Raw genomic sequence first — 22241 nt, 5'->3', positions numbered from 1 at the left:
GGGAAGAAACTCATTTAAAAAAAAAAAAAAAAAAAAACAGAAGGGGGGAAGAGTTTGTATTGATGGAACGCAGCGAACACTTCACAGTAGCCTTGAATTCTTTACATGTTTTATCGGATATGAGTTTGGTATGCCCGTCCAGCTTAGAAGTGTATGTAGTCCCGATGTTTGGAGTGATTCTTCACGCTCCATCAGTATGTCACAACTTGTGCCTGACCAAATAAGGTATTACTTGCTCACGTCCCCTTCAACTCCTCCTCAACGCTCTCAATATCCTCCAAAAACAACTTCCTCCCCCTCTCCCACTCCCCCTCTGCCAGCCCCCCCAGCAGCGGCGGTCTCCCCTTCTCCAGCGTCCCCAACCCTGTAACCCTAAACACCGCCTCTTTAATCCCAAAAATTCCATACCTCACAATAAACTCCTCCGCCTTACTAACCACATACTGCAACCTCTGAACCTCCTTCCTCCTCTCCCCCGTCAGCTCCCCCCCCTCCACCAACCCCATCAACCTCACCACCGTCCTCGGATAAAACCCCGCCAACCCATCAATCACCCCGGCCCCCCCAAACAACACCACCGGCCCCAACTGCTGCCCAAACCCGCTATACACCCTAAACTCCTCATGATCAATCCCCGGGTCAAGCCCGACCTGCAAATGAATCGACACGTTCCCATGACTCATCTTAACCCCAACCACATTCTCCAACCCCGCGAGTTTGGTGTACGTCTCGGGCTGCACCACCACCCCGTTCGTCACCCCAGGGTAGTTGTACACCAGCACCGGTATCCTCGACCGCTTCGCAACCTCCCTGAAATACTCCACTATCCCCTCCTGCGTGGTAGCAGCAGCGCCGAAATACCCCGGCACGAGCACCAAACCCCAACCTGCACCGGCGGAGGCGTAGTCGTCGAGCCATTGAAGGGTCTCGTCGATGCCGTTGGTCAAGACGCCGGCCATGATGGGGTAGTTGGGATACCCGGCTTCGTCGAGACCTTTGCGGACGCCGGAGACGAGGGAGGCGCGCTCGGTGCGGGAGAGGTGGATCGCCTCGCCTGTCGAGCCTAGCAGCACCAGACCTGTGATGCCGGACCGGGCGAGGAAGATGGAGTGGGATGTTTGGGAGGGGATGTCGACGGGTAGTTGGCCGTGGGTGCTTTCGGGGGAGGAGGAGGAGGAGGAAGAGGAGGAGCCCCGGGGGAGGAAGAAGGTCGGGGAGGGGACGTAGACACCTTTGGGGGGGACGCGGGGGGACATGGTGAAGGTTTAGCAGGTGGTGATGTCGGCTGGAGTCCAGTAGACGAGGTTAAGGTAGATGGGAATCAAGTAGGCATATACCGATACCGTGGACGACTAAATATGGGTTCCCGCTCTTGCATCCGACGGCATCGGAGTTGACAGTGCGGGGTGCCATGTGCTGGCTCGGGGTGGTGGTGGCCGAGTGGAAGACGTCATGCCGTGCTCGCCATAATTCCCGGCCGAGGTAATAGGCCGATTTGAACCGACTCGCGCTTGGCCCTTCAGGTTGTGTATGCCATGGCCATAAGCACCAAATTAAAGGTATGAATCAGTTTTACTACTTCATGTTGAAAAGGTGGTGTACAGATGTACATACAATTACCGTATACACCATGTCCAAACGCATCTACTCTTTCTTCTCAGCGTTGATCTCCTCCTCCTCCCCCCATCTCTCCTGCGCACTCCACAGCTCGCTATACAACCCCCCCTTCTCCAGCAGCTCCTTGTGCGTCCCCTGCTCCACCAAGCTTCCCTCCTTCAGCACAATAATCAAATCAGCATCATATATCGTCCTCAACCTGTGAGCAACAAAAACGCTCGTCCTTTCCTTGCCCCGCAAAATCTCATTAATGTTGCTCATCAACGCCTGCTCCGTGTGCGTGTCCAACGCGCTCGTCGCCTCATCAAAGAACAAGAGCGGCGGGTCCTTCAGAATCAACCGCGAAACCGCCAACCGCTGCTTCTCACCACCAGAGATCATCAACCCCCTTTCGCCAACCTTGGTTTGGTACCCGTGGGGCCAAGACTCAATCTTGTCGTGAATGTGCGCCCTCTGCGCCGCGGCAAAGACGTCCTCCGCCGGGGCGTCCATGTTCCCATACCGAATATTCAACTCGACAGTGTCGTTGAACAGCGGTGTATCCTGCGGCACGACACCAATGCTTTTCCTTAAAGATTCGAGCGTAACATCCTTGATATCCTGGTCGTCAATCAAGATCCTCCCGCTCTGGGCGTCGTAGCTGCGGAACAGCAACCTGAGCAGCGTCGACTTGCCACACCCAGACGGTCCGACCACAGCAACCTTCTTGCCCGCGGGGATGGTGAGGCTCAAATTCCGGAGAATCGGCCGGTCCTCGTAGTATCCAAAGTTGACATCCTCAAACTTGATCTCGCCGCCTTTGGGGAGAGCCAACGCCTTGGCGCCCTCCTTCTCCTTGATGCTGACGTTGACCTTTTGCAGATTAAACAGAGTCTCCATGTCTAGAAGTGACTGCCTCAGCTCGCGGTAGACAGATCCCAAAAAGTTGAGAGGGACCGACAGCTGAAACACCAACTGGTTGATGAGGACCAGATCACCCACTGACAGCGTACCCGCCACGATCCCCTTGGCACCCAGCCACATCATGATCGTCAGCGCCGAAGAGAAGATGATGTTTTGTCCAGAGTTCAGAAACGCCAGAGAAGTCGCCACTTTAATGCTGCTCTTCTCGTACTGCTGCAGGGCCCGGTCATAGCGCCCAATCTCGTACTTTTCATTGTTAAAGTACTTGACCGCCTCGTAGTTGATCAGACTGTCCACCGCGACCGTCGAAGCGCGGTTGTCTGCCGCGTTTGCCTGCCTCCTAAACTTTGTCCTCCATGCCGTAGTCCAGATGGTAAAAGCGGTATACGTCGCCATGGTGCAAGCCGTGATGGCAGCAAACTCCCACCCGAATTGATAAGTGAGGATGCCACAAACCATGGTGATCTCGAGCGCGGTAGGCACAATGTGAAAGACCATGCTCGTCAGCAGGAAGCTGATACCCTTGGTACCCCTATCAATCGCCCTCGTCAAACCACCCGTCTGCTTGGACAAGTGGAAACTCAAGTCCAGATTGAGCAGATGGCCAAACGTCTTGGTGGCCACCCGTCTGATCGCCTTTTGAGCCACCGAGGAGAAAACCGCATTTCGCAACTCTTGCGAGACGACAGCTCCTATCCTCGCGCCGCCGTACGCTAGAATCATAGCCCCAGCCGCAGCCGTGACAGTCCCGCCAGTGGTCCCAAAGTCCATGTTGAGAGAGTCGACGATTTCCTTGAAGAAGAAGGGCACCTGTACGTTAAGCACCTTGGCACCGACCAACAACCCAACCGCGATCATGACCCTCATCTTGTCGCCGAAGCTGTCCTTTGGCCAAATGTACCGCGACATTTCCTTCATAATCGCCCAATCAGCTTTGCGTTGCTCCTGAGCTGACTTGTCTATCGCCGCGAGGGGGTCAAATTGTGGTTTTGCCCCCTTTGGTCCTCCTTTTGTGGGTGTCTGTGTCTGTGTGGGTTCTGGTGTTGGTGGACCGCGAGGGCCCCATAGTCGGGGTAAGCTGGTGTGGAAGACGGCTCGAAGGGGCGAGGACGGGGAGAGGGCAGATAATCGGTGGGTGTTGTTCCATGGTGTGGTTGTTCTGGTTCGAGTGCGGAGGAGGAGGGAGAAGGGAGGCGAGAGAGCTGCCCGGTGGAAGGTTGTCGTGGAGGACATCATGATTCGCGCCTGGGGAGCCATGGCGCTGGAGGAGAGGGGGCGCGAGACCCTCGTTCGACCGGAAGCCTACTCGACTTTTGTATTCGCGTTCTCCCGCGCAATGTGCGCGTCGTCAGGGATGGGTGTGCCAGTGAACAGGTCGTCGGCGCACAAATCGCGCGGAGGTGGTTGGAAAAGATGTTCAGGTGCCAATGACGGCACAATGGACTCTCGGAGCTTGTCGAGAGACGCTATTCAGGGCGCCATGGTGGCTATGTTTGTCGCTGTAGGAATAGAGTATGGAAAAAGAAATGTCGCCAGAAATCATCCGGGCCGCGGTGCGAAACTCGGAGATGTTATCCATCCACCCACCTTTACAGACAGCGGGTTGAGGGTGGTGGGGCATTCAATGATGCAATGGCGAGCTCCCGCCTCGCAATGCCGAGAAACCCGGAGAAGCACCAGCCACATCCGGAGCTGAGCTGTGGCTTGCTTGGCAGTATCCCGGACCAAATCCCCGAAGTGACAACATATTGCGGAGCTCGTGAGTGAGTAACCACCGGTTTGATGAGGAGTGACCGAGGCATGCGGGGGTGACTGTGAGTATCAGTTGTGCTCCAGAAAAAGAGTAACATCTAGCTTTTATTGCAAAAGTCAAAACAGCAGTGGTATCTGGCATACGCAAAGCTAACACCCGACCCAACTGAATACCCAAACAAAGAGTGTGACATGCTCCGGAAAAAAAACATTAAAAACAATATGCTATGGTTCAATGTGAGCCTGAACTCCCTTCCGGTAATGAATCTCAAAACTCCAGGCCATGCTAAACAGACAATACCCAAAGACGAAAAATAAAACGAAAACTTTTACACCTCCAGAGTGAGCCCTTCATAGGCCCTCTCCACAGTCCGGGTGCCAATGCCGGGCAGCATTTTCAGCTGCGACAATGACGCAATCCTGTTGACCTCGTCGGTGCCATCCCCCTTAAGATTGAGGACATCAACCAGATCCTGCGCTTTCTTGGCCCCAAACCCATGCAGGCCCTTGATAAGCGCCAAATCTCTGGAGTTGACAATATCCAGCAGCTGCTGTGTCCTGGGCGAAGCTGGCCCCGTGCTATCTTCTCCATCTGATGCCTTGGACACCTTCTTCTTAGACGTCTTACGCTGACGGAGAGGAACATCATCCTCGACATCGGCCTCTGTCCCATCATATTCTCCGTCCTCATCTTTCAGCACCAGAATTTTCTTGGTCTTCCTGGGTGTTGTCCGCTCCTCTGGCGCCATCTTTCCCAATTTGATCTTCAGCTTTTCAATCTTCGCCAACAGTTTTGTCTGTCCGGGGAAGTACGGCAATGCGCTCTCGTACAGCCGCAGCGTTTCCTCCTCTTCGCCTCTCTCCTTCGCTTGGCGTGCCTGCAGCAACAAGCGGAGACCTTCCGACCGCCCGTCCTCTCGGGATGATTCCTTCTCGATACGCTTCTCCAAGGCTTCCAACCGCCGTTTCACGTCTTCGCTGATCTCTTCTTTGGGTTGTGCGGCAGGCTCAGGGGTCGTCGCGGGGGGAGTGAGTTCGGCAGCGCGGGAGGCAAGAATCTCGGCCACCTTCTTCTCCACCATGGCTTCGATCTGCGCTGCCGAGATAGATAGTTGCTGTTCCTTAGCCGGCGCAGCTACTGCTGGGCGGGGATGACCGATTTGGGTAGGGCGGGCGAGCTTTGATGGCCTGAGCGCCGAATCCGTGACATCCGAAATCCGTTTGGTGATCACCATTGGAGGCTGGAGCTTGGAGGAGGTGTTAGCTACAGCAGGCACGGGCCGTGCTGGGGCAGCGGCAGGCTTCTTGTCAGTATAAACCATAAAAGCCTTGGCCGGCTTGTCGGCTTTCTCGGCAGCCTTCTCAGCAGCTTTCGCCGCGAGGACAGCACCCGTGGCAACATTGTGTGCATTCGCCAATGGCCGAAGAGGCTGACGAATGACATTGGGGCCACCCAACCCAACAGTGCTCCGCGGTAGCTGCTTGAACACAACCTCATTCTCAATTTCGCGAACCTCGATGCGCTTGGCCCGGGAACTAACGTTTAAGCTGCTGATCGTGTCGAGGTGGTAGCTGCGAATGGGGGCCAAATTGAGAATCATGATGGTGATGCCGTTGTTCTGGCCGAGCGACAAGATCCGTGTCATCTTGGACTCCCGATATGGAATGCGCTTGTCGCCACGCGAGATAGCATCGATGCACTGACTCAGCACGAAAAGCGACTTGTTGATGGCGGCCGACTCAATAAGCCTTTCCTTGCCATTGTCCGTCCGCCGGTTATCTTCCGAGCCGGCCAGGTCAATGGCAGAAGCCGTGCTCTCCCGGACCATGTCTCCCGTCGTTTGTGTCACCTTGACCCGCAAGATGGCGTGGCTTCTGCTGCTGTGGGCATTGAGTTTGGTGGCAGCCGTCACTCGGTTGTTGTTGGCTTCAATGTACAGCTTCTCAAAATCCTTGAGATCCTCGCACGTTCGCTCCGACAAACCCACCACCATTGTCTTGCCGTCCTTCTCGCGCAGTGGAAGACCAGAAGGGGTCCGCTTCTCCGGTGGCTCTAACAAGTCAAACACCTTGTCATTGTAGATTTCGTAGTAGGACAAGGCCACATCCACCGTTGTCTCCCCGTTGCTGTCCTTGGCCAGTTTCTTGCCTCTACGGAAGACGTTACTCAAGAGCCGGGGGATGACACCACGCTCGGCCAGCTTAAGCCCACCACGCATCGTGTGCGTCTTGCCCGTACCCGTCACTCCATAGGCAAAGATTGTCACATCATAGCCCTGGAACAACGCCTTCAAGTGCGGCGCCACTGTTCTACGGTTAGTCTCGGTTCCGGAAACGCGTCGATGTCCAGCGGGTGGACATGCCTTCAGCGGTGAACAATTCCTCCTGGGTGGTGGCCTGGTCGTAGACACTGTTGAAGGCGAACGAGAACTCTTCGGCCTCGTTCTTGGGGCTCGGGATCTTGACGATGGTCAAGGGCTTGCCATCCTGGGCTCTGTCGGCCGTGACAATGACGTCCTTGTCCAGCTCTTTTTCGAGAAGAGGGCGTATTCTGGCGACAACGCGAACCGACATTTCGTGGAGGGCTTCGAATTGTCGGATCAAGGCATACGGCGTGAAGGCGAGGAAAGCAGACGCCGATTTGTTGATGGGAGGCGGTGAGGCTGCAACGAATGCAAGTGTGCTCAGGTGGGCATTTCCCGTCAATGCCTCCAACAAATTGGTGCCCGTGCTCCGACTGAAGCGAGTGGATCCGGTGTTTTTAGCGCCAGCCACGTCAAATTTGAGGGTTAATCACTAAGGCAACAGAGGCTGTCTCCACTGAACCCTGGCGGGTGTCCGCTGTGGAGAGCGCTGTCTTTGGGAGCTGGCAGGTGGCCTGTGCTTTTGAAGATGCCGGTGCCAAGTCCAGTGCTCGAACGGGTTTGTGTCATCCCAAGCTTGGTTCCATGGAATTTACCGGGACCTGCATTTTCCGCATCCCCAAGTCTCGACATCCGCAGGAATAACAACGACGACGAGCCACTCGCTGTGGTTTCAAGGCCACAATGCGCGGTCAAGCGCCTCTTCTCAGGCTATCTCAAACAACAAGGCTAACACGACCAACCACCACAACCCTCTCCTCGAGGCCAAGCTTTGTTTGCTGGCAATGTCGAACAGTTCAGATTAGCGCATCCCCCACCAACCGGCCAGGCCCCGATGCCTTTGACGCAGGCCGCGCTGCTCAGACGGGTAGGCTGCTGCAACCTGGACACCTACCTAGTGTGGGGATGGGATTGTATTGCTGACAGCTTCAAGATGCCCAATTCGAGGTTATTGGCGCTCCACATTCCCTGCTGTCGGTTTCCCTCTCGGCATCCCAGCGGCTCTACACAAGACGAGGTATCTTGGTGTCAGTAGGCGGCAAGGTTGAAAATGTATGACTCCTTCAAATCTAGCTTCATGTTGGTTATGGGAACTGATCGTTTGTTTCCCAGGTACACTCCGCCCTCTCGATTCTCTCCCCCATGAGCCGAGCCTTTCTTGGCATCCCGTTCCTCTACCAGCGCATAACCTCCACGAGCCCAGTTACCGCCTTAATAGCCACCAAGTCCGCCAACACAACCTTCTCTATTCTCCGTCTCGATGGCACAACCGACTGGATGGTTGCGCAAAGGAATGCGCTTCTTGCTTGGACAGGTCACACGTTGAGATTATCGCCCCGCATCCAGCAAGGCTTGTCGCTGGCACACTGGGGCAACACATACATCACTGGCCGAGGGTTGGCGGCTCTCTCGGCGCCAGGACAGGTCTATGATATGGTTCTCAAGGAAGGGGAGGAGATTGTTTTACACCCATCACACGTGGTCGCTTATACCATCAACAAGAACCCCCCACGGCCCTTCCGTCTCAAGAGCACCACCTTAAGCTTCCAAATTCCCGCCGTCCCGAGTTCGATAAAAGCCGCCTCCCAGAGGTTCATGCCCGACCGAGTGGCCAGATTCTGGAACGCTATGCGCGATACCTCGATCTACAAAGGACTTGCCAGTTTCCTGTTTAACCTGAGAACGGCCACCAGAAGGACGATATGGGGTGACAGGCTATTCCTCCACTTTCAAGGGCCGAGAACCATCCTCATGTCCAGCCGCGGTGTTCGGGTTAGGGATGTCTTGACCAAGGACGACGTCAATGAGATTGCAGATGCCAAGGCGGGCGTGGTACCAGAGGCTGTTGAGCTGACCACTCACCCCAGGATTCAGGACAAGAAGGCGGAGGATCAACCGACCAAGATTCACATTGCCAACGTGAAGGGGGATGGCAAGGTCAGCTTTGAAGACGTAAAGTCTCTGAATGAGTTTGTGAGGTGATGGTAGTAGGGTGGATACCCTTGGCGGGGCAAAAAAATTGTACTTTTATGATGTTACACACGGATAAAAACGCCGTGAAAAATGCACATGTTCATGTCCTGATGTTGGGTTAAGGCAGCACTTGTGTTTAATGACGTTGAGCGAACCTCGGGATGCTCCGTGCCAAGGCCTCTCTCTCTCCACACCGTTGTAGACCAGCACTTTAGTCAACACTTTCCTTTCCACACCGAGTATTCTACACCTTCGCTCAGTCATTCTTTTACTCTTTCGTCACCGACGTATTTTTATCACGCATTCTACACCGGCGCCGTCGCCTCGGGAAATGGCCACTTGAGTTGCGACGATTTGGGGAGAGAAGGTGCGTGTGTGTGTGGAGACAACACAGCCCGCCAAATCTGACTCCAGACTCGATTCCCGACGCCCCAGATCTCACTTGCTTGCGGCTGGCTGCATCTGCATCTTCAGCTCCAGTGCGGCGCGGCGGATGGGTGTGTGGTGGTTTGTTTCAGCGCAGCTGCGAGGCTGACTCGTCACTCTTTTTGACCAACAGCTCTTTCTTTTTCTACTCATGACGTTCCTTACGGCCAAGACAATGGTCAATATCTTTTATCTCTTTTGCTACATTGCTTGAGCTTTCATTATCGAGTTTGCAAAGATACATAATGGGGGGCTTGTTTATTGTCCCGCTTCCCCTCGCCATCCCTCTCATCTTTCTCGTTGTTGTCCTCATGCCTTTTATTCCTGTCTCCTGGCCGGGTATTATTACTGTCCAGATCTACCGTGGGAGACGAGACGGTATATCTCCAAGAGAGATATCGAGAAAGTGTCTAAAGGGAATCGCATGGAGCTATGGTATACCATGCATCACTATCTTGGTGTTATGGATCATGTGCATCGTGCAAGTGGTGCTCGTGATCTGGTGGGCGGTGGGACTGTGTCGGAGGGCAGGGGATATCAACGAGTGGAAGAGGTTGGGGAGGCAGATGGTGGATTTGCCGAGGGAGGTGCAGAACCTGTGGTTGAGGGTGCAGGTTTGGGGAGGGATGAAGTTGAGGAAGAGGCCTGTGGTGGAAAAGGGGGGGGAGAAGAAAGAGGAGGAGCTGGAGGAGACAAAGCGGTATACTTTTGAAATGTTGGGCACGCCCACTTCGGTGAGGCTGTTGACTATTTTCCCAGAGGGGGATTACATGGCGCCGCTGAGGGGGGAGATTAGGAGTGTGGATCTGCGGACGAACCCGACGTACGATGCGCTGTCGTATACCTGGGCTGATGGGGAGGGTGAGACTGCAGAGACGGGTCACATCTCGCTGGTGTTCAATGCGAAAAGGGGGATATACCGACAGCTTGGGATAGGCCACAACTGTGAGCTGGCGATGCGACGACTGCGGCGGAAGGGCAAAAGCAGGACGGTGTGGATCGATGCTGTGTGTATCAACCAGGCTGATCTTGAGGAAAGGAGTCAGCAGGTGAAGCTCATGTCGAGGATATTTGTCTCGGCGAGACAGGTGGTGGTGTACACCGGTGAGGGAACGCCACAGACAGATGGGCTGTACGACTGGCTCAATGATATTGATGCTGAGAAACTGGCGGTGCCATCTGGGGGTCTGTTCAGTCCACAGTCGGCCCTTCAGTTTCTTCACCGGCCAGAAGGCGTCCTCGGCAAGCTGCAAGAGGTCAGCAACGACGTCGCCGTACGAATGGAGGAGATAGGTCGGCTGATAAGAGGATATTCTGAAAGGGTGAAAAGGTTGCTGAGGGAGCTGTGGATGGTCTACTCGATGGGGGTAATACCCAGGCGACCGCCGGAGCCGAGTGACTTGCACCGGGTTCTGAGAGAATACTTTTCCAGACGGTGGTTCAAGAGAGTCTGGGTACTGCAGGAGGCTTCCCTCCCAGAGATGAAGAGGGTCCGAGTGTTGTGCGGTAATCGAGAGACAGCTGGAGAGCGGGCTATGCATCTGTTGAGCATGCTGATGTCTCAAGGCCAAGGGGATATCGACGTGGGCAGGGTCTTTGTTTTGCTACGACAAAAGCCCGTTGCTAGCCAAGAAAGGAGCTCGCGAGGCTCGCATCTGCTGGATCTGCTGATTGAGACAAGGGGCAGACAGTGTGAAGACCCGAGAGACAAGATCTTTGGGGTTCTCAATATTGCTCACTGGCTGGATGGAGTGGGAGCTGGTCGAGAAGAGTTGGACAAGATCAGCTATTTCACGCCTGTGGCGCAAGTGTACGCCGGATACTCGGCCCTTCTTATCCGGCGACACGGACCTGGGTTCTTTTTGTCACTGATCAAGTCTTCACCAGCCATCAAGGGCTTGCCGTCCTGGGCTGCAGACTGGACTGTGCCTTGGCCCAACTCAAGGGCCTTGCAAGGTGCTGCTGACTTTCCTGCCCGATCAAGATATTCTTCTCAAAAGGACAAGGCCCTAGAGTTCGACCCCAAGAACAAGGTCATGAAAATTATGAGACCGAGAATAGTAAGGGGCTTCTTTGCCTGGACCGGACAGGGAGATGGCGAGGATACGATTCAGACGGTGGAGGTCAAGCGATTGGACCGAGAGGAGGTTTTGGTCGAGATTTACCCTGGGCTGGCCATGTTGTTGAGGCAACATGGTGAAGACTGGACATTTGTCAAAGTATGTCCACACGCGTTGGATAAGGTGGGGGTGGAGCGGCTGGTGGCTAGCTGGAGCAGGACGGTGGTCTATCAGGAGAATCCAGGCAGGATACAAGAGGTGGATGAGGAGGTTGGAAGTATCAGGTCGCGGTCTCCCAGGGGCTATCTTGGGAAGACTAGAGTGTGGAGGATTGTATGATCTAATCGATAAGATACACCTCATGTGCCGGTAATATTCTGCCAGTTGCACTCCAAGTGCCGGAGTGAATTGTTACTGACAATAGCAGCGAATACCTTATCTCATCACATATTCCCACTTTCTTATCCGTATCATTTGCTCTTTGTTTCTGCTGGCTGGGAGACGACTTGAATCTTATTTTCACAATCTGGCACTCTTCTACCTTTCACCTCGGTACATCGCAACTTTGATAGCTCAGTCTACTTGGCAAGTTTTACGAGACACACCTGGGTACACAAATCCGATGTCAAAAGCCGGTGAGTAAAGTTCTCAGAACCGCCTGAACACTGACTGGGACTAATACCCTGTCAGCCCTACCACTATCCTTCATTATATCGAAGCCAATTTCGAAGTCACAATCATGACAAGCTCACAGTCATTCCCCCGCTTCCCCAGACTTCCCGCTAAGATCAGAGTCGCTATCTGGAGGGAATTTCTCATTGCCAAACGGCTTGGGCCAGATCGCTCACGACTTGTCCACGTCAGCCCGCCCGCGTCATGAGCCAACAGCGGGCGCCGACACGTTGTTGGATGCCCGACTCGTCGGCCAACCATCCAGCGCTCGTCCACCTATTCTGGACCTGACGACCGAGAATAAACTATCGATACCCTGGCGGGTTTTCTGTAGAGCACCTTCAGTACTGCTCCTTGTCTGTCACGAAGCCCGATCCGAGGCGACGCGCTGGCTCTGCAATCAAGCCTTGCTCGGAGGCAGGTCAATCGGGTTTTTGTATCCCAGTAACTCAGTCTACTTCGACACAGAACGCGATATTCTCAGTCAGGCCTTTGAAGATGTGTCTATTTGGAATAGAGATCTGATCACACCTCAGGCTGCATATCGATGGTTTTTGCGTCAACCCAACATTCAAGATTCCGGTCTACGTCGGCTCCAGCCCACCATTTCACGGGCCGTAGTACCCTGGCATCCCGAACCAAATGACGCATTTGATGCCATCTTTCGCTCGTTACAACCTCTAGCATCTGCGAATCTTAATCGCTATTCTCCTGCGACTTTCTTGAACCCTTTTTTCATCAAGCATCGCCATGCCAATATCCACTGCTCTCGCATTCGCGTCGCAGAGAGCTTTGACGAAACTTGTCATCGCGATGGAGCGGGACGCATCCGTTCCTTCAAAACCTGCTACCACGACACGAGATGCCGTCGCCAGGCATCTGGAGGACCATGACCATTTCCTTGGCGTTTGATGAATTGTCGACCGGGGACAGTTCGACAGGTGTAGTTCGAAAACACCGGCCTCCGCCTGATAACGAGCGGTTACATGGATTCTGCTACAAATCCGAGTCTGTCCCAGCAAGTTGTCATGTACGGAAACGACTTGGACCTGACACTGAGGGATTGGCATGCGCAACAACCTGACAGCTATGAATCTGGAGGGGCGATTGCTGATATCATCGACCGAAATGGTGCCGTTATTCCAAAGAAGCCTGTCAGCAGCCAGACGACTTTTCTTTTTCGGGTCATAGATCCCAGTTGTGAGACGAGCTATCTCACTGACTCCGACGACGACTTTGTTTGGTTTGGGGAGTCGAAGGCCAACTACCCTGGCAACGCGACAGATAACCGGACGCGAGGGGAACACCTTTCCCAAGTCCTTAAAATGATGCACATTCCTCCTTCAGTCATGTCGCTAAATGGCCGCATGTTAAGCGGACTGGAGAGCTCTTTGATGAGGTTGATCCTTTTTGCTCAGCGTCGATCGATTACGCAGCTCAACCCGCAGTGGCAGGCTAGTTTCACGCCATATGCCTTCACCATACGGACCTGGGGTATCTGCGGCGTTGACTTTGGGATGGGGGATGCCACTTATGGCAGGGCCAATCTTACAGGATGGAGGACTTTGGAAAAGGATTGGAGGGCATATTCAGCGTAGCTACCTGGACAGATGCATGTACCATAGGTTGGAGTCATTCACATTTAAGATGAATCTCCCACAACTGTATACCTTTCTACCTTAGAGCTTCGTGTTTGTTTACCTGTTGTGATTTGTACATTAATCAAAATCCACTAAAGCAGCACTTTTAGCAACCACACTCAAAACTCTTTTGCCACTTTCAAACTTTAGCCACTCATTACACAAAACTAGACTTTGTTCTTTCTTCAAGAGGTGCGGGCCTTTCTGCGGTTGATCACCCTTGGTGCACCAACTGCCAAGACGGGTATGAATCCAGTATCAAGGTTGACGCTGTTGAGATTTTCATCAGGGGCACGAGCAGATCCAGCGGAAGATGCCGTTTCTGGGTCTACTTCCTTCGGGTGGTCAGCGACACCAACCATGGCGTTCACGGTGCCGAGATGCTCCAACGCGTTCTTGTCTTCCACCCCGCCGATGGGCCGCAGAAGCATCTTGCTGATGGGTTCCGCGTCGTTGCCAAGCTGATTGGCAATGCGGATAATGGCGACCGAATCAAGAGTCTCCGTCCAGGTGGGTGAGCTGTAGATGCACAGCGTGAGTGAGAAGGATGGTGATGCCAAGGGCCTGCAGGCCAAGTAAAACCGAGATGGCGGCGATGCCTGCAATTCCTCCAGCGTTGTGTGGTTTGACTGCCTTGGCCTTGGGGGCGTAGTAAATAGGGCGGACGAGATAGGGCGAAAACGAAGACCGCGGCCAAATGGTAAGCACTGCTTCATTGGCAAACGAGATGGCTGTGTCGATCTCTCCGATATTCGGCCCGGAAATAACCCATTGAAAAATCCTCTCAACAGGTCTGCTGCTCGTCTTGCGGCCTCCCTTTCGTCCATGAAGTTCGCATCGACTCCCACTTCACGACAGCCTCGCCGAAACCTCAGCGACAACTCGTCAAAGAGGGGAACACCTGTGCCGGTACACATTGTGCGGTAAGCGTCCCACCAGGTTGCGTTGGGGTAGATGGAAAGTCTTCGGGCCTCGTGGAAAAAGCTGCCGGGACCGACCAGGGTTCGAGCTGAGATGGAAAGCGGCCCTGGGGCGACAAAGGTGCCATAAACTGCCTCGTGGTCGGTCTCCCATATCCCGGTTTAAGTTGACCCTCTCCATGGCTCGCTTGAATTTTGTGCTGGCAAGTCGTACCACCAGCTATCAGGGGGGTTCATGAGTTCCCCATTCGAGGGAACAGAATCTACCAGGCGACCCGGGGTAAGGTCGTTGCGGAAGTTGAGGAGCTCAAAAAAGCCACGCGTTGTGTTGACGGTGCAAACCGTGGTAAAGTTCTGCAACGATCTGCTGACGATTTCGGAGTGTTTGGCTTGGATGTAGAGCTGTTCTGTGATGTCCTGCCTGTCCCAGCTCGCTGACCATGGGCTCGCTGTTTAGCAATCTGTTAGTAGCTACCGTCGTGTGATGGCCAAGAAGAAGCGGGTGAATGGAAAGTAAAATCTCACCACTCTGATTACCGGGGAGCGCAGATGTTGACAAGGAATTATTCATCAAGCCCCTCGTTGGCTGTCATCCATGACGCAAACGGCTTAGGTCCAGGGCAAGGTGAGGGGAAGTCCTCGTCGGGAATCTTGTGTAAACCGGAACGCTGCTATTCAAACGCAAAGCATGGGCACGAATCATGCCCGTATTCGTCCCATGGGCATCTTTGAAACAAAGGATCTATCTGGCTGAACGGAACCACGAATATTCGGGACGGCCAGGCTGTAGTGCTCAAAGCCCCAAACATGAGGCTCAGCTTGTATGAATTTTGTAGATAATAAACAACTCCAGGCTTTGCCCACGGCATCGTATTGTCCTGCCATGGACAGTTCGGCTGGGTCGACATCGTGTGCCATTAGGTAGCCGGGGAAGCCCAAACGGTTTCCGCTCGTGCTATTAGCAACGGCGATAGTCTCAGTAGATACGACAAGGGACCACACGAGTGGTAGGGTCAGAGCCGCTGCCAAAAGCAACACTGCGAAAATGGAAAGGGGCGTATATGAAGCTGTCAGCCACCTTCCATCGGCGAGAGCGAATAGCTGGCGGGCGCTCAGTGTCTGTTTGGGAGTACGTCGCTGAGAATAGACGACGGCGGCGTAAGCCAGAAGAGCGAGTATGACGGGGATGGATATGAGCGTAGTGACGGCATTGAGCGCTTGGATCGCAAACAGAAACTGGGGGCCTTTGTTTTTGTCAAGAGCAGGATATTCTTGCGAAAATGTTCAGCCATGTTCAATTGCCGGAATACGCCAGGTTGCATGAACTCGCCTTGAGGATATACTCACGGTGGGCAATAAGCAGGCAATGCGCGGGTCATCGACAACTCATCGCGGGGATGAATTGGCGCCATCAGGACAGGACCCTGCAGCGAACGGAAAAGGCGAGATTTGGGGTGGCCCGTTACAAGTGCAAAATGTTGGCATGTCTTAGATTTGGAGATCTACACGTCCTTCTAAGGTTGTTAAAGCTGGGGCGATATGCAAATAAGAATAACAGAATTCCCTCTTGAGGAGGCACTGTCGCTCAGATATCGGTTCATCTCTCAGCCCTCCAAGATCCTCCGGGACTCTTTCATAAACTCGGGCCGGTCTCTTGTCTTGCCTATAACTCACGATGACCGTATTCAACAACACCTCGCCAACTCCGTTGACCCTAACCCAGGTCTCCGTCCTGGACTTTTTCGTCCCCGGCTCTACTAACATCCTTGCCGCCATCGAGCTGGTTCTGGCTACAAACAGCTACTTCCGTCCCCTGTTTCTCTGCATGTTGCTGGCGTTCCTGAGCACACATGTTCGCAGATACGTCTGGGGTGTGGCGGAGACTCACTTTGGTTCGTCCCCTTGCCGGCACATCTTCTAATAGTTAGCAGCTTCGATAGTCCATATTCAGTATTCCAGTCAAGTGTACGATATGGCTGCTCTCTGGTTTGCCTCTCAACCATTCGCTCACAGGGCTTGGTCATCCCTGCACTACTCTCCTTGGAACGGGACGTTTTACTCCATGAGTGCGAGGCCAAGGTATATGCTCTGACCTCCAGAAGACTGGTAGTTCCTACTACTGATCCTCGTTTCACAAGACGTACGGTTTCGCTTCCGATGTTTTAAAGGCAGACCAGGTACCGAATCAGCAAGCGGCCGATTCCTGCTATCCTTTTAAGAAACGTCAAAGGAGTGACGCTACACTATCTTCACGCCGAGGAGCTAGGGGATCCTCGTCTTCTCGAGAAATTCTAGGCTAAATATAACCTACTTACGGAAAATGGTATCATTAGGGGATCCAGCGCTTTATAACTTTCTATATGCTAACCGGAGGATCCTTACTCTTGACTTCGAGTTTTCCTACCCTCTTCCCAGTAAAATAGCAAACGCGGATAACTTAGAGACCTTGAAAGACGAGATTCAAAAACGGCTGGGGCAGGCACAGCATCCCAACCCCGGATCGGGCTTCAGTGCGCGGCCTTTAAAGCCCCCCACCCACCACTGGGGCGCCCGAAAAGAAGCCGACTGCGGTGCATTTTGAGGACTGGTGGGGCGGTCTCCCGAGGCCATCACGAGTAGAGGGAGAGGAAATATGCCAGGAGCGGAGAGAGGCTGCGAAAGGTATAGAGGCAGGTGTTGTTAGTAGCGGCATTATCTGACTAGAAATAGCCAGCAATACCAATATCTATACTAAGGAGTTACGATCGTCGAGAAAGCGGGCGATAACGGCCAACAAAGAGAATCCATTAGGAGAGGTCCAAATGTCGAAGGATATATGGAACTTGGTGATGGCCGTTGCCAGCAATTGCTTTAGTAGGTAACCCTCCCGGGTATACCGCTCCTCATCCGACGACGGCCAGTATGGCCCAGTCAGCGGGGAGCAGTTAATCAGCCACTGGGAGGCGCTTATAAATATCCTTCTCTTACAAAGCCTTCCTACAAAAGTAATCCACCTTACGGTAATGAGGGAGGCGGTAATAACCGTCCTTATTTTACTCTCCTGTCTGAACCGGCGGATAACCGTGTTGTGGATCGCTCGTCTGATCGCTATCGCCGATAGATTATACAGAGAAAGAGACGGAGAAGAATGGTGAATTAGAGCATGCTACAAATACCTAAACCTGTTGAACATTGTTCCTCCAGTGCCCCTCCTTCTCACAAACAGGTCGCCATATCTCTGGAGCGCTACTTAGCCCCCAATCGGCCTTCGGCCATGAGCCGCTCGATCTCGATGCGTGCTTCAGAACGCGCGTCGGCCACACGCCGTTCCATCTCGATGCGTGCTTCAGAACGCGCGTCGGCCACACGCCTCTCGGCCTCGCTGCGCTCTTCAGCCACACGCCGTTCCATCTCGATGCGTGCTTCAGAACGCGCCTCGGCCACACGCCTCTCAGACTCCTCATACGGGTTTTGCTCTTGATCAGTAGCCTCCGTTATGAATTTGGTTGGGTTGTGTAAATGGCGAGCTTTGCGGAAGATAGCCCGAAGTCGTTCGAACGTTATGGTGATTATGGGATTCCTATTGGCATGTTAGATCTATTATATTGCCCGAAATAAAGAAACGACAAACCTTGTAACCCCAGCAGCCAACTCAACAGTCGAGGGGCGGCAAAACGCTGTTGGTACACCAGCCAAACTGACCAAGTCAGAGAGATAGAGATCAACCTGTCCAACAGGTTGTTGAACAAGATCATCATCATGATACAGTTCAGAATGCTGTACCCAGTCGCTTGGACTGCCCGCTACTAGCAGACTAACCCACGCCTTTTTCATATGGGGATATTGAAGATCAAGGATCAGAGCGACTCGGATCTTGCCGTCTGAGCAGTTGATGTATTGGAGCGCCTTCCTTTCCACATGTTTCCGTGGCTCGCTCTACGAGACCTCGCAAACCAGAGATGGCAGGGCGCCCGCCTGGCCGAGCGAAACATCGGCTTGTTTATGGATCTTCCTTTCGTATAGAATGTTAAAGGTACCCCTCTCTTCGGTAGACTGCATTAGGCGGCGAATCGTGGGATCATCCGTGGTGGCAATACGCTCTGTAAGACGGTTTTTGATGTAGTCTCGAAGGCCAGCTTGAACCTGATAATGGAACTCGGATTCGCCCATGATGTCGATATGTACGGTACTAGATTCGTAGTCGTACTCGAATCGGCGGATTTTTCTTTCGTCGAGTGCGATTAGTCGGGCGTCCAGTTGTTCAAAAAGATGGTCGAGTCTGTCTGAGTGCCACTGGAAGCTAAGAATCGACTCGCTGCCGTGGTGGCGAGCGCTAATGATGTATTCGATGATCTCTTCAACCGTGGAAACGTCTAGCCAAACCTGTGAGGTATCAGCATCTGCCATCTGCGCAAGGGAGAGAGAAAAAGAAGAGGCAAAGTACAGGCTCAATATGACCGCTACCCGGCGAAACAAGCGGCCTTGCCGGCAAAGCGGGGGGGCTTTGCGACGCCATTGCTGGTGTTAATGGGGAAACAGGTTGGGGAGGAAGGGGGGAGGACGAAAAGGGAAGAAGAGCATGCTTATATTTGTACACATTAGTCCAAGCGCCTCCTTATCCACGTGATATAGGTGGGTTTGATATATTGTTCCGGTTTTGACGGGATCAAAAAATAAATATATGCTTCTCGTGCCCCAAGAAGCCCCACTTTACTGGACGAATGATATCCCAGTTCTACGTGGCGAGCTTTCTCGTTCTCCGTTCTGCGGATAACAGCTGCCTTAAAACGGGAGCAAACCTAACGGAGCTTTGCAGCGTTTCGCACCGGATTATGTGCTCGTGGAGAGACTTATCCTATCGAAACCGCTCGATAGCGGTGGATAACACGGCGTGGGCAGGTGTGCCATTGGAGTTGATGTCAGGAGTTACCGAATGGTCGCCCTCCTTTTTAAGTCAGTTAAACGCTACGGTATAGTCAGAAAAAAGTTGTGCAAAAATTTTAAGACTTCTGTTGATTTGAGCCGCTTACTGCACAGCACACCCTATTGTTTATATGCATGCCTGGCTCCCAATCTTTTCTGTTGGTGTTTATTCAAGTTGCAGGGATACGCAGAGCTGCATTGTCGGCAAGAGAGACTCTCGAAGGGCCACCATTCCCAAACTCCAAACACAGAGATAAACTGACTTAATTCTAAAACTCTCTTCAAAGGCAATTACTTGATATTTAACTGACTGCCCGACTCTAGCTTTAATGTTTTAACCTACCTACAGCGCCATCTTCTGCCGTGTTTCTCTAGGATCTGTCATCGTTGCTACCAATCTCCAGCTAGTATATCTTTGTTGGCAGTTGATGTGAGGGCAGCATATTACGCAGGGCAAAAGCACTAGTAAGTGATGGCTGTATTCGTAGGATTTTGATTTAAAGAAGTAAAAAGAGAAGAGTAATTACCAGCTTGTGGCCTGCAGCCAGAAATAAACAACTTCCTCGAAGCAACTCCACTAGCTAAGTTTGGAAAGTGGGGCACAGGCACCTGACGTCACCTGAGCAAACTAGCACTGTTATAAAGCTGAGGTGCCAATAAGTCAGGGCCAATACTGTATTCCTGTAGTTAATGTAATCGTAAGATGAAAAGAAGAAAAAAGGAAAGGAAGGTTTGTGGGTGGCCTGCTTGCTCTCCAAGATATCCTTGCCCTAGCCTCCTTCCCGTGCCCACATAGCCTGTACTCCCTCCTGCTCTCCCATTGGCTGCAGCTTCCTCCTTCCTTTTGGCTGCAGCCTTCTCCTGCTCCTTCTACTCCCTGCACCCCTAACTCTGTACCATGCTCTTTGCAGTACGCCATCACATGCACCATGGTCACTATCTTAGCAATAATAATAACTTATTTTATTTATAATGATTAAAATACTGACTAATATAACTTACATTATATGACAGAATTATTCAATATTTATTTAATTCGTTTATATACGTGGACCTTAGAGTTCTGAATTAATTATAGTTAAGCCGCCCTGATTACATCCTGGTTAGCCCTACTAGTGATTATTGTGATTATGCCCCGATTACCCTGATAACACCCTGATTGGCTGAGCGCGCCCCGCGCCGCTTACACTGTTTGACCTGCCCGTTGGCTTAACTGTGACACTTCCCTCCCTTTATCTTTGCCGTGAGGATGTAGCGTTTGATCTTGTTAGTGTAGTCCAGCACATCTTTGGCACACTTGACACGGCCCTTGGCCTCGACAAGACCACTCTTGGCATCTTTAAGCTCCCTGACGACATGGTTGGGCAAGCTATACGTCTTGATGAATTCTCCCAACAACACTTCATTTTAACACCCACATCCGCGGGGATGGAATCGACGGGGAAAAGCTGCGTCTCCGGGTTGCGAAGGAAGTTTTCGATAAACTCGTCCTGTTAGTTCTCCAAAGATGCATAGGCGGACGTGATGCGCCTCTGGCAATCCAGGACCAAGGCAGGAGTATCCTCTGGCTTGGCTCCGGTAGCTTTCTTGTCGGGCATGGTTGCTTCAAAACCGGGATCAGCGCAAAACTTGGCGAAGCGGAGAGATGAACATGTCAGCACCTTGTGTCTTTTTCGATCTTCCGGGTGCGGCTTAATATGCTAGCAATCTGTGATCGGGGGCCTGAGCTGGGCCACCCACCATCTTGGCGGGTGCCTGGATCATATCATGTTGCCGTTTGGGATGGAGCTCCTAAAGTTTGTGGTGATACACTTGTTCATACCGAGACGTCTTGACTTGCGGCGAGGTGAGAGGAGATAATGCCCGCATATTTTGCAGGATGCCGTCGCCGAAAAGTGTGACATTTTGCCACGGGAATCTTCTATAGTTTTTTGAGGGTTCAGGGAATCTGTGAATAGTGGCATTGATTGGCATTCGGACATATCTTGGCACGAGATGATAGTGTACAGTACGCTAGCCCGTTTTCCCGAGCCACCCTGCGAGAAACCTCATCACGCGCCCAACTGAGGTTTCGATAGGCAATCCATTTTGCAGCCCACTCTCAAGGCTCATGTTCTTCTCGAACCCTCAGCTCTGTCCTTCCGTCCTCCCACCTCAAACTACATACCAACTCTCCCAACTTTCTCCAGTCTTTTCAAGACCATCGCAAACGCCACAAATTTCTACGCATAGTTGCTCGTCCAACAAGATAAGTAAATCGTTTTGTCGTCCAAACTTGTGAATCTCGACCAACATTGGTTTTTGAATTTACAAAGATGGCGGTTTCTAACTCGAACGAGGAGGTCAACGATCACCAAGATGCCACTGGGATGAACAACCTCCCCCCCCAACAACAACAACCATTCGACCGTCAAAGATTGCTAGATCGAGAACGAGAAGGTTGAAGAGTTGATGAGGTGGTTTAGGAAGGAGTGCGACAACCTCAACAACGGGTTCAAGGAAATCATCAACGACTTGAATAAGAGGCACGAGGCGGTGGAGAAACAGATGCAGATGGTTCAGGAGTTGATGGATGAAGTCAAGAAGGAATCGGAGATCCAGAAGGCTGAAAAGGTCTAGAACAAAGAGGACGGCGAGGTGGCTGGCATCGAGGAGACAAAATGCTTGTCACGACACCTCCCATTCGACACCATGCTACGAACCTCCCTCTCGCCCAGCCTGCCAAATTTGCCAGCCAGGATCTCAAGTCTGGAGAGCCAGACCGACGAGTAAGCACTGGAGCTTCAACGAGTTGACCAGTGGCCGCCATCCATACAAACATCAATGGTTTCCTACCATGCATATTGACCTGATTAACGTGACTTGCTAAACTTCTTGACCTGTTGCATCAATGACCATTGTTACACACTGGCTGAATATACCTGAATACCCCCAAGACTAAGCATCTGCGGCCGATGACCCTCCTTCCACGTCACAGAGACGCCCGCAACAACAACGTCGTGCCAAGTAGCA

The 22241-nt window shown here is 52.7% G+C and overlaps 9 protein-coding genes across 9 annotated transcripts; 3 read left to right on the top strand and 6 right to left on the bottom strand.

Annotated features, from left to right (window-relative positions):
- Positions 1 to 236: 236 nt before the first annotated feature.
- QC763_507350 (uncharacterized protein) lies at positions 237 to 1256 on the bottom strand (the record flags this gene model as incomplete). The annotated part of the gene is given in 2 exon segments (XM_062913333.1): positions 237 to 1179; positions 1195 to 1256. The coding sequence occupies 2 exon segments, from the start codon at positions 1254 to 1256 to the stop codon at positions 237 to 239; spliced, it is 1005 nt and encodes a 334-aa protein (XP_062764626.1).
- A 388-nt stretch (positions 1257 to 1644) lies between these two features.
- On the bottom strand, positions 1645 to 3777 carry ATM1 (Iron-sulfur clusters transporter atm1, mitochondrial; the record flags this gene model as incomplete). The annotated part of the gene is made up of 1 exon (XM_062913334.1): positions 1645 to 3777. The coding sequence occupies one exon, from the start codon at positions 3775 to 3777 to the stop codon at positions 1645 to 1647; it is 2133 nt and encodes a 710-aa protein (XP_062764625.1).
- Positions 3778 to 4601: 824 nt separating this feature from the next.
- QC763_507370 (uncharacterized protein) lies at positions 4602 to 6846 on the bottom strand (the record flags this gene model as incomplete). The annotated part of the gene is made up of 2 exons (XM_062913335.1): positions 4602 to 6577; positions 6636 to 6846. 2 exons carry the CDS (start codon positions 6844 to 6846, stop codon positions 4602 to 4604), a joined length of 2187 nt encoding a protein of 728 aa, XP_062764624.1.
- AIM24 (Altered inheritance of mitochondria protein 24, mitochondrial) lies at positions 6658 to 8618 on the top strand (the record flags this gene model as incomplete). The annotated part of the gene is made up of 3 exons (XM_062913336.1): positions 6658 to 7503; positions 7570 to 7688; positions 7749 to 8618. Exons 1-3 carry the CDS (start codon positions 7320 to 7322, stop codon positions 8616 to 8618), a joined length of 1173 nt encoding a protein of 390 aa, XP_062764623.1. The 5' UTR covers positions 6658 to 7319.
- Positions 8619 to 9280: 662 nt separating this feature from the next.
- QC763_507390 (uncharacterized protein) lies at positions 9281 to 11434 on the top strand (the record flags this gene model as incomplete). Its single annotated transcript, XM_062913337.1, has 1 exon — positions 9281 to 11434. The coding sequence occupies one exon, from the start codon at positions 9281 to 9283 to the stop codon at positions 11432 to 11434; it is 2154 nt and encodes a 717-aa protein (XP_062764622.1).
- A 4568-nt stretch (positions 11435 to 16002) lies between these two features.
- On the top strand, positions 16003 to 16393 carry QC763_507400 (uncharacterized protein; the record flags this gene model as incomplete). The annotated part of the gene is made up of 2 exons (XM_062913338.1): positions 16003 to 16200; positions 16268 to 16393. The coding sequence occupies 2 exons, from the start codon at positions 16003 to 16005 to the stop codon at positions 16391 to 16393; spliced, it is 324 nt and encodes a 107-aa protein (XP_062764621.1).
- A 1135-nt stretch (positions 16394 to 17528) lies between these two features.
- QC763_0072950 (uncharacterized protein) lies at positions 17529 to 18140 on the bottom strand (the record flags this gene model as incomplete). Its single annotated transcript, XM_062906007.1, has 2 exons — positions 17529 to 17886; positions 17938 to 18140. The coding sequence occupies 2 exons, from the start codon at positions 18138 to 18140 to the stop codon at positions 17553 to 17555; spliced, it is 537 nt and encodes a 178-aa protein (XP_062764620.1). The 3' UTR covers positions 17529 to 17552.
- A 102-nt stretch (positions 18141 to 18242) lies between these two features.
- On the bottom strand, positions 18243 to 18932 carry QC763_0072940 (uncharacterized protein; the record flags this gene model as incomplete). The annotated part of the gene is made up of 2 exons (XM_062906006.1): positions 18751 to 18932; positions 18243 to 18689 (listed from the first exon to the last, which is right to left on the bottom strand). The coding sequence occupies exons 1-2, from the start codon at positions 18820 to 18822 to the stop codon at positions 18243 to 18245; spliced, it is 519 nt and encodes a 172-aa protein (XP_062764619.1). The 5' UTR covers positions 18823 to 18932.
- A 1506-nt stretch (positions 18933 to 20438) lies between these two features.
- Positions 20439 to 20827, bottom strand: QC763_507415 (uncharacterized protein; the record flags this gene model as incomplete). The annotated part of the gene is made up of 2 exons (XM_062913339.1): positions 20439 to 20598; positions 20751 to 20827. 2 exons carry the CDS (start codon positions 20825 to 20827, stop codon positions 20439 to 20441), a joined length of 237 nt encoding a protein of 78 aa, XP_062764618.1.
- Positions 20828 to 22241: the final 1414 nt, after the last annotated feature.

The sequence above is a fragment of the Podospora pseudopauciseta genome (genome assembly GCF_035222475.1).
Source record: "Podospora pseudopauciseta strain CBS 411.78 chromosome 5 map unlocalized CBS411.78m_5, whole genome shotgun sequence".
Classification (NCBI taxonomy): domain Eukaryota; kingdom Fungi; phylum Ascomycota; class Sordariomycetes; order Sordariales; family Podosporaceae; genus Podospora; species Podospora pseudopauciseta.
This window is presented reverse-complemented; position numbering and strand designations above follow the sequence as displayed.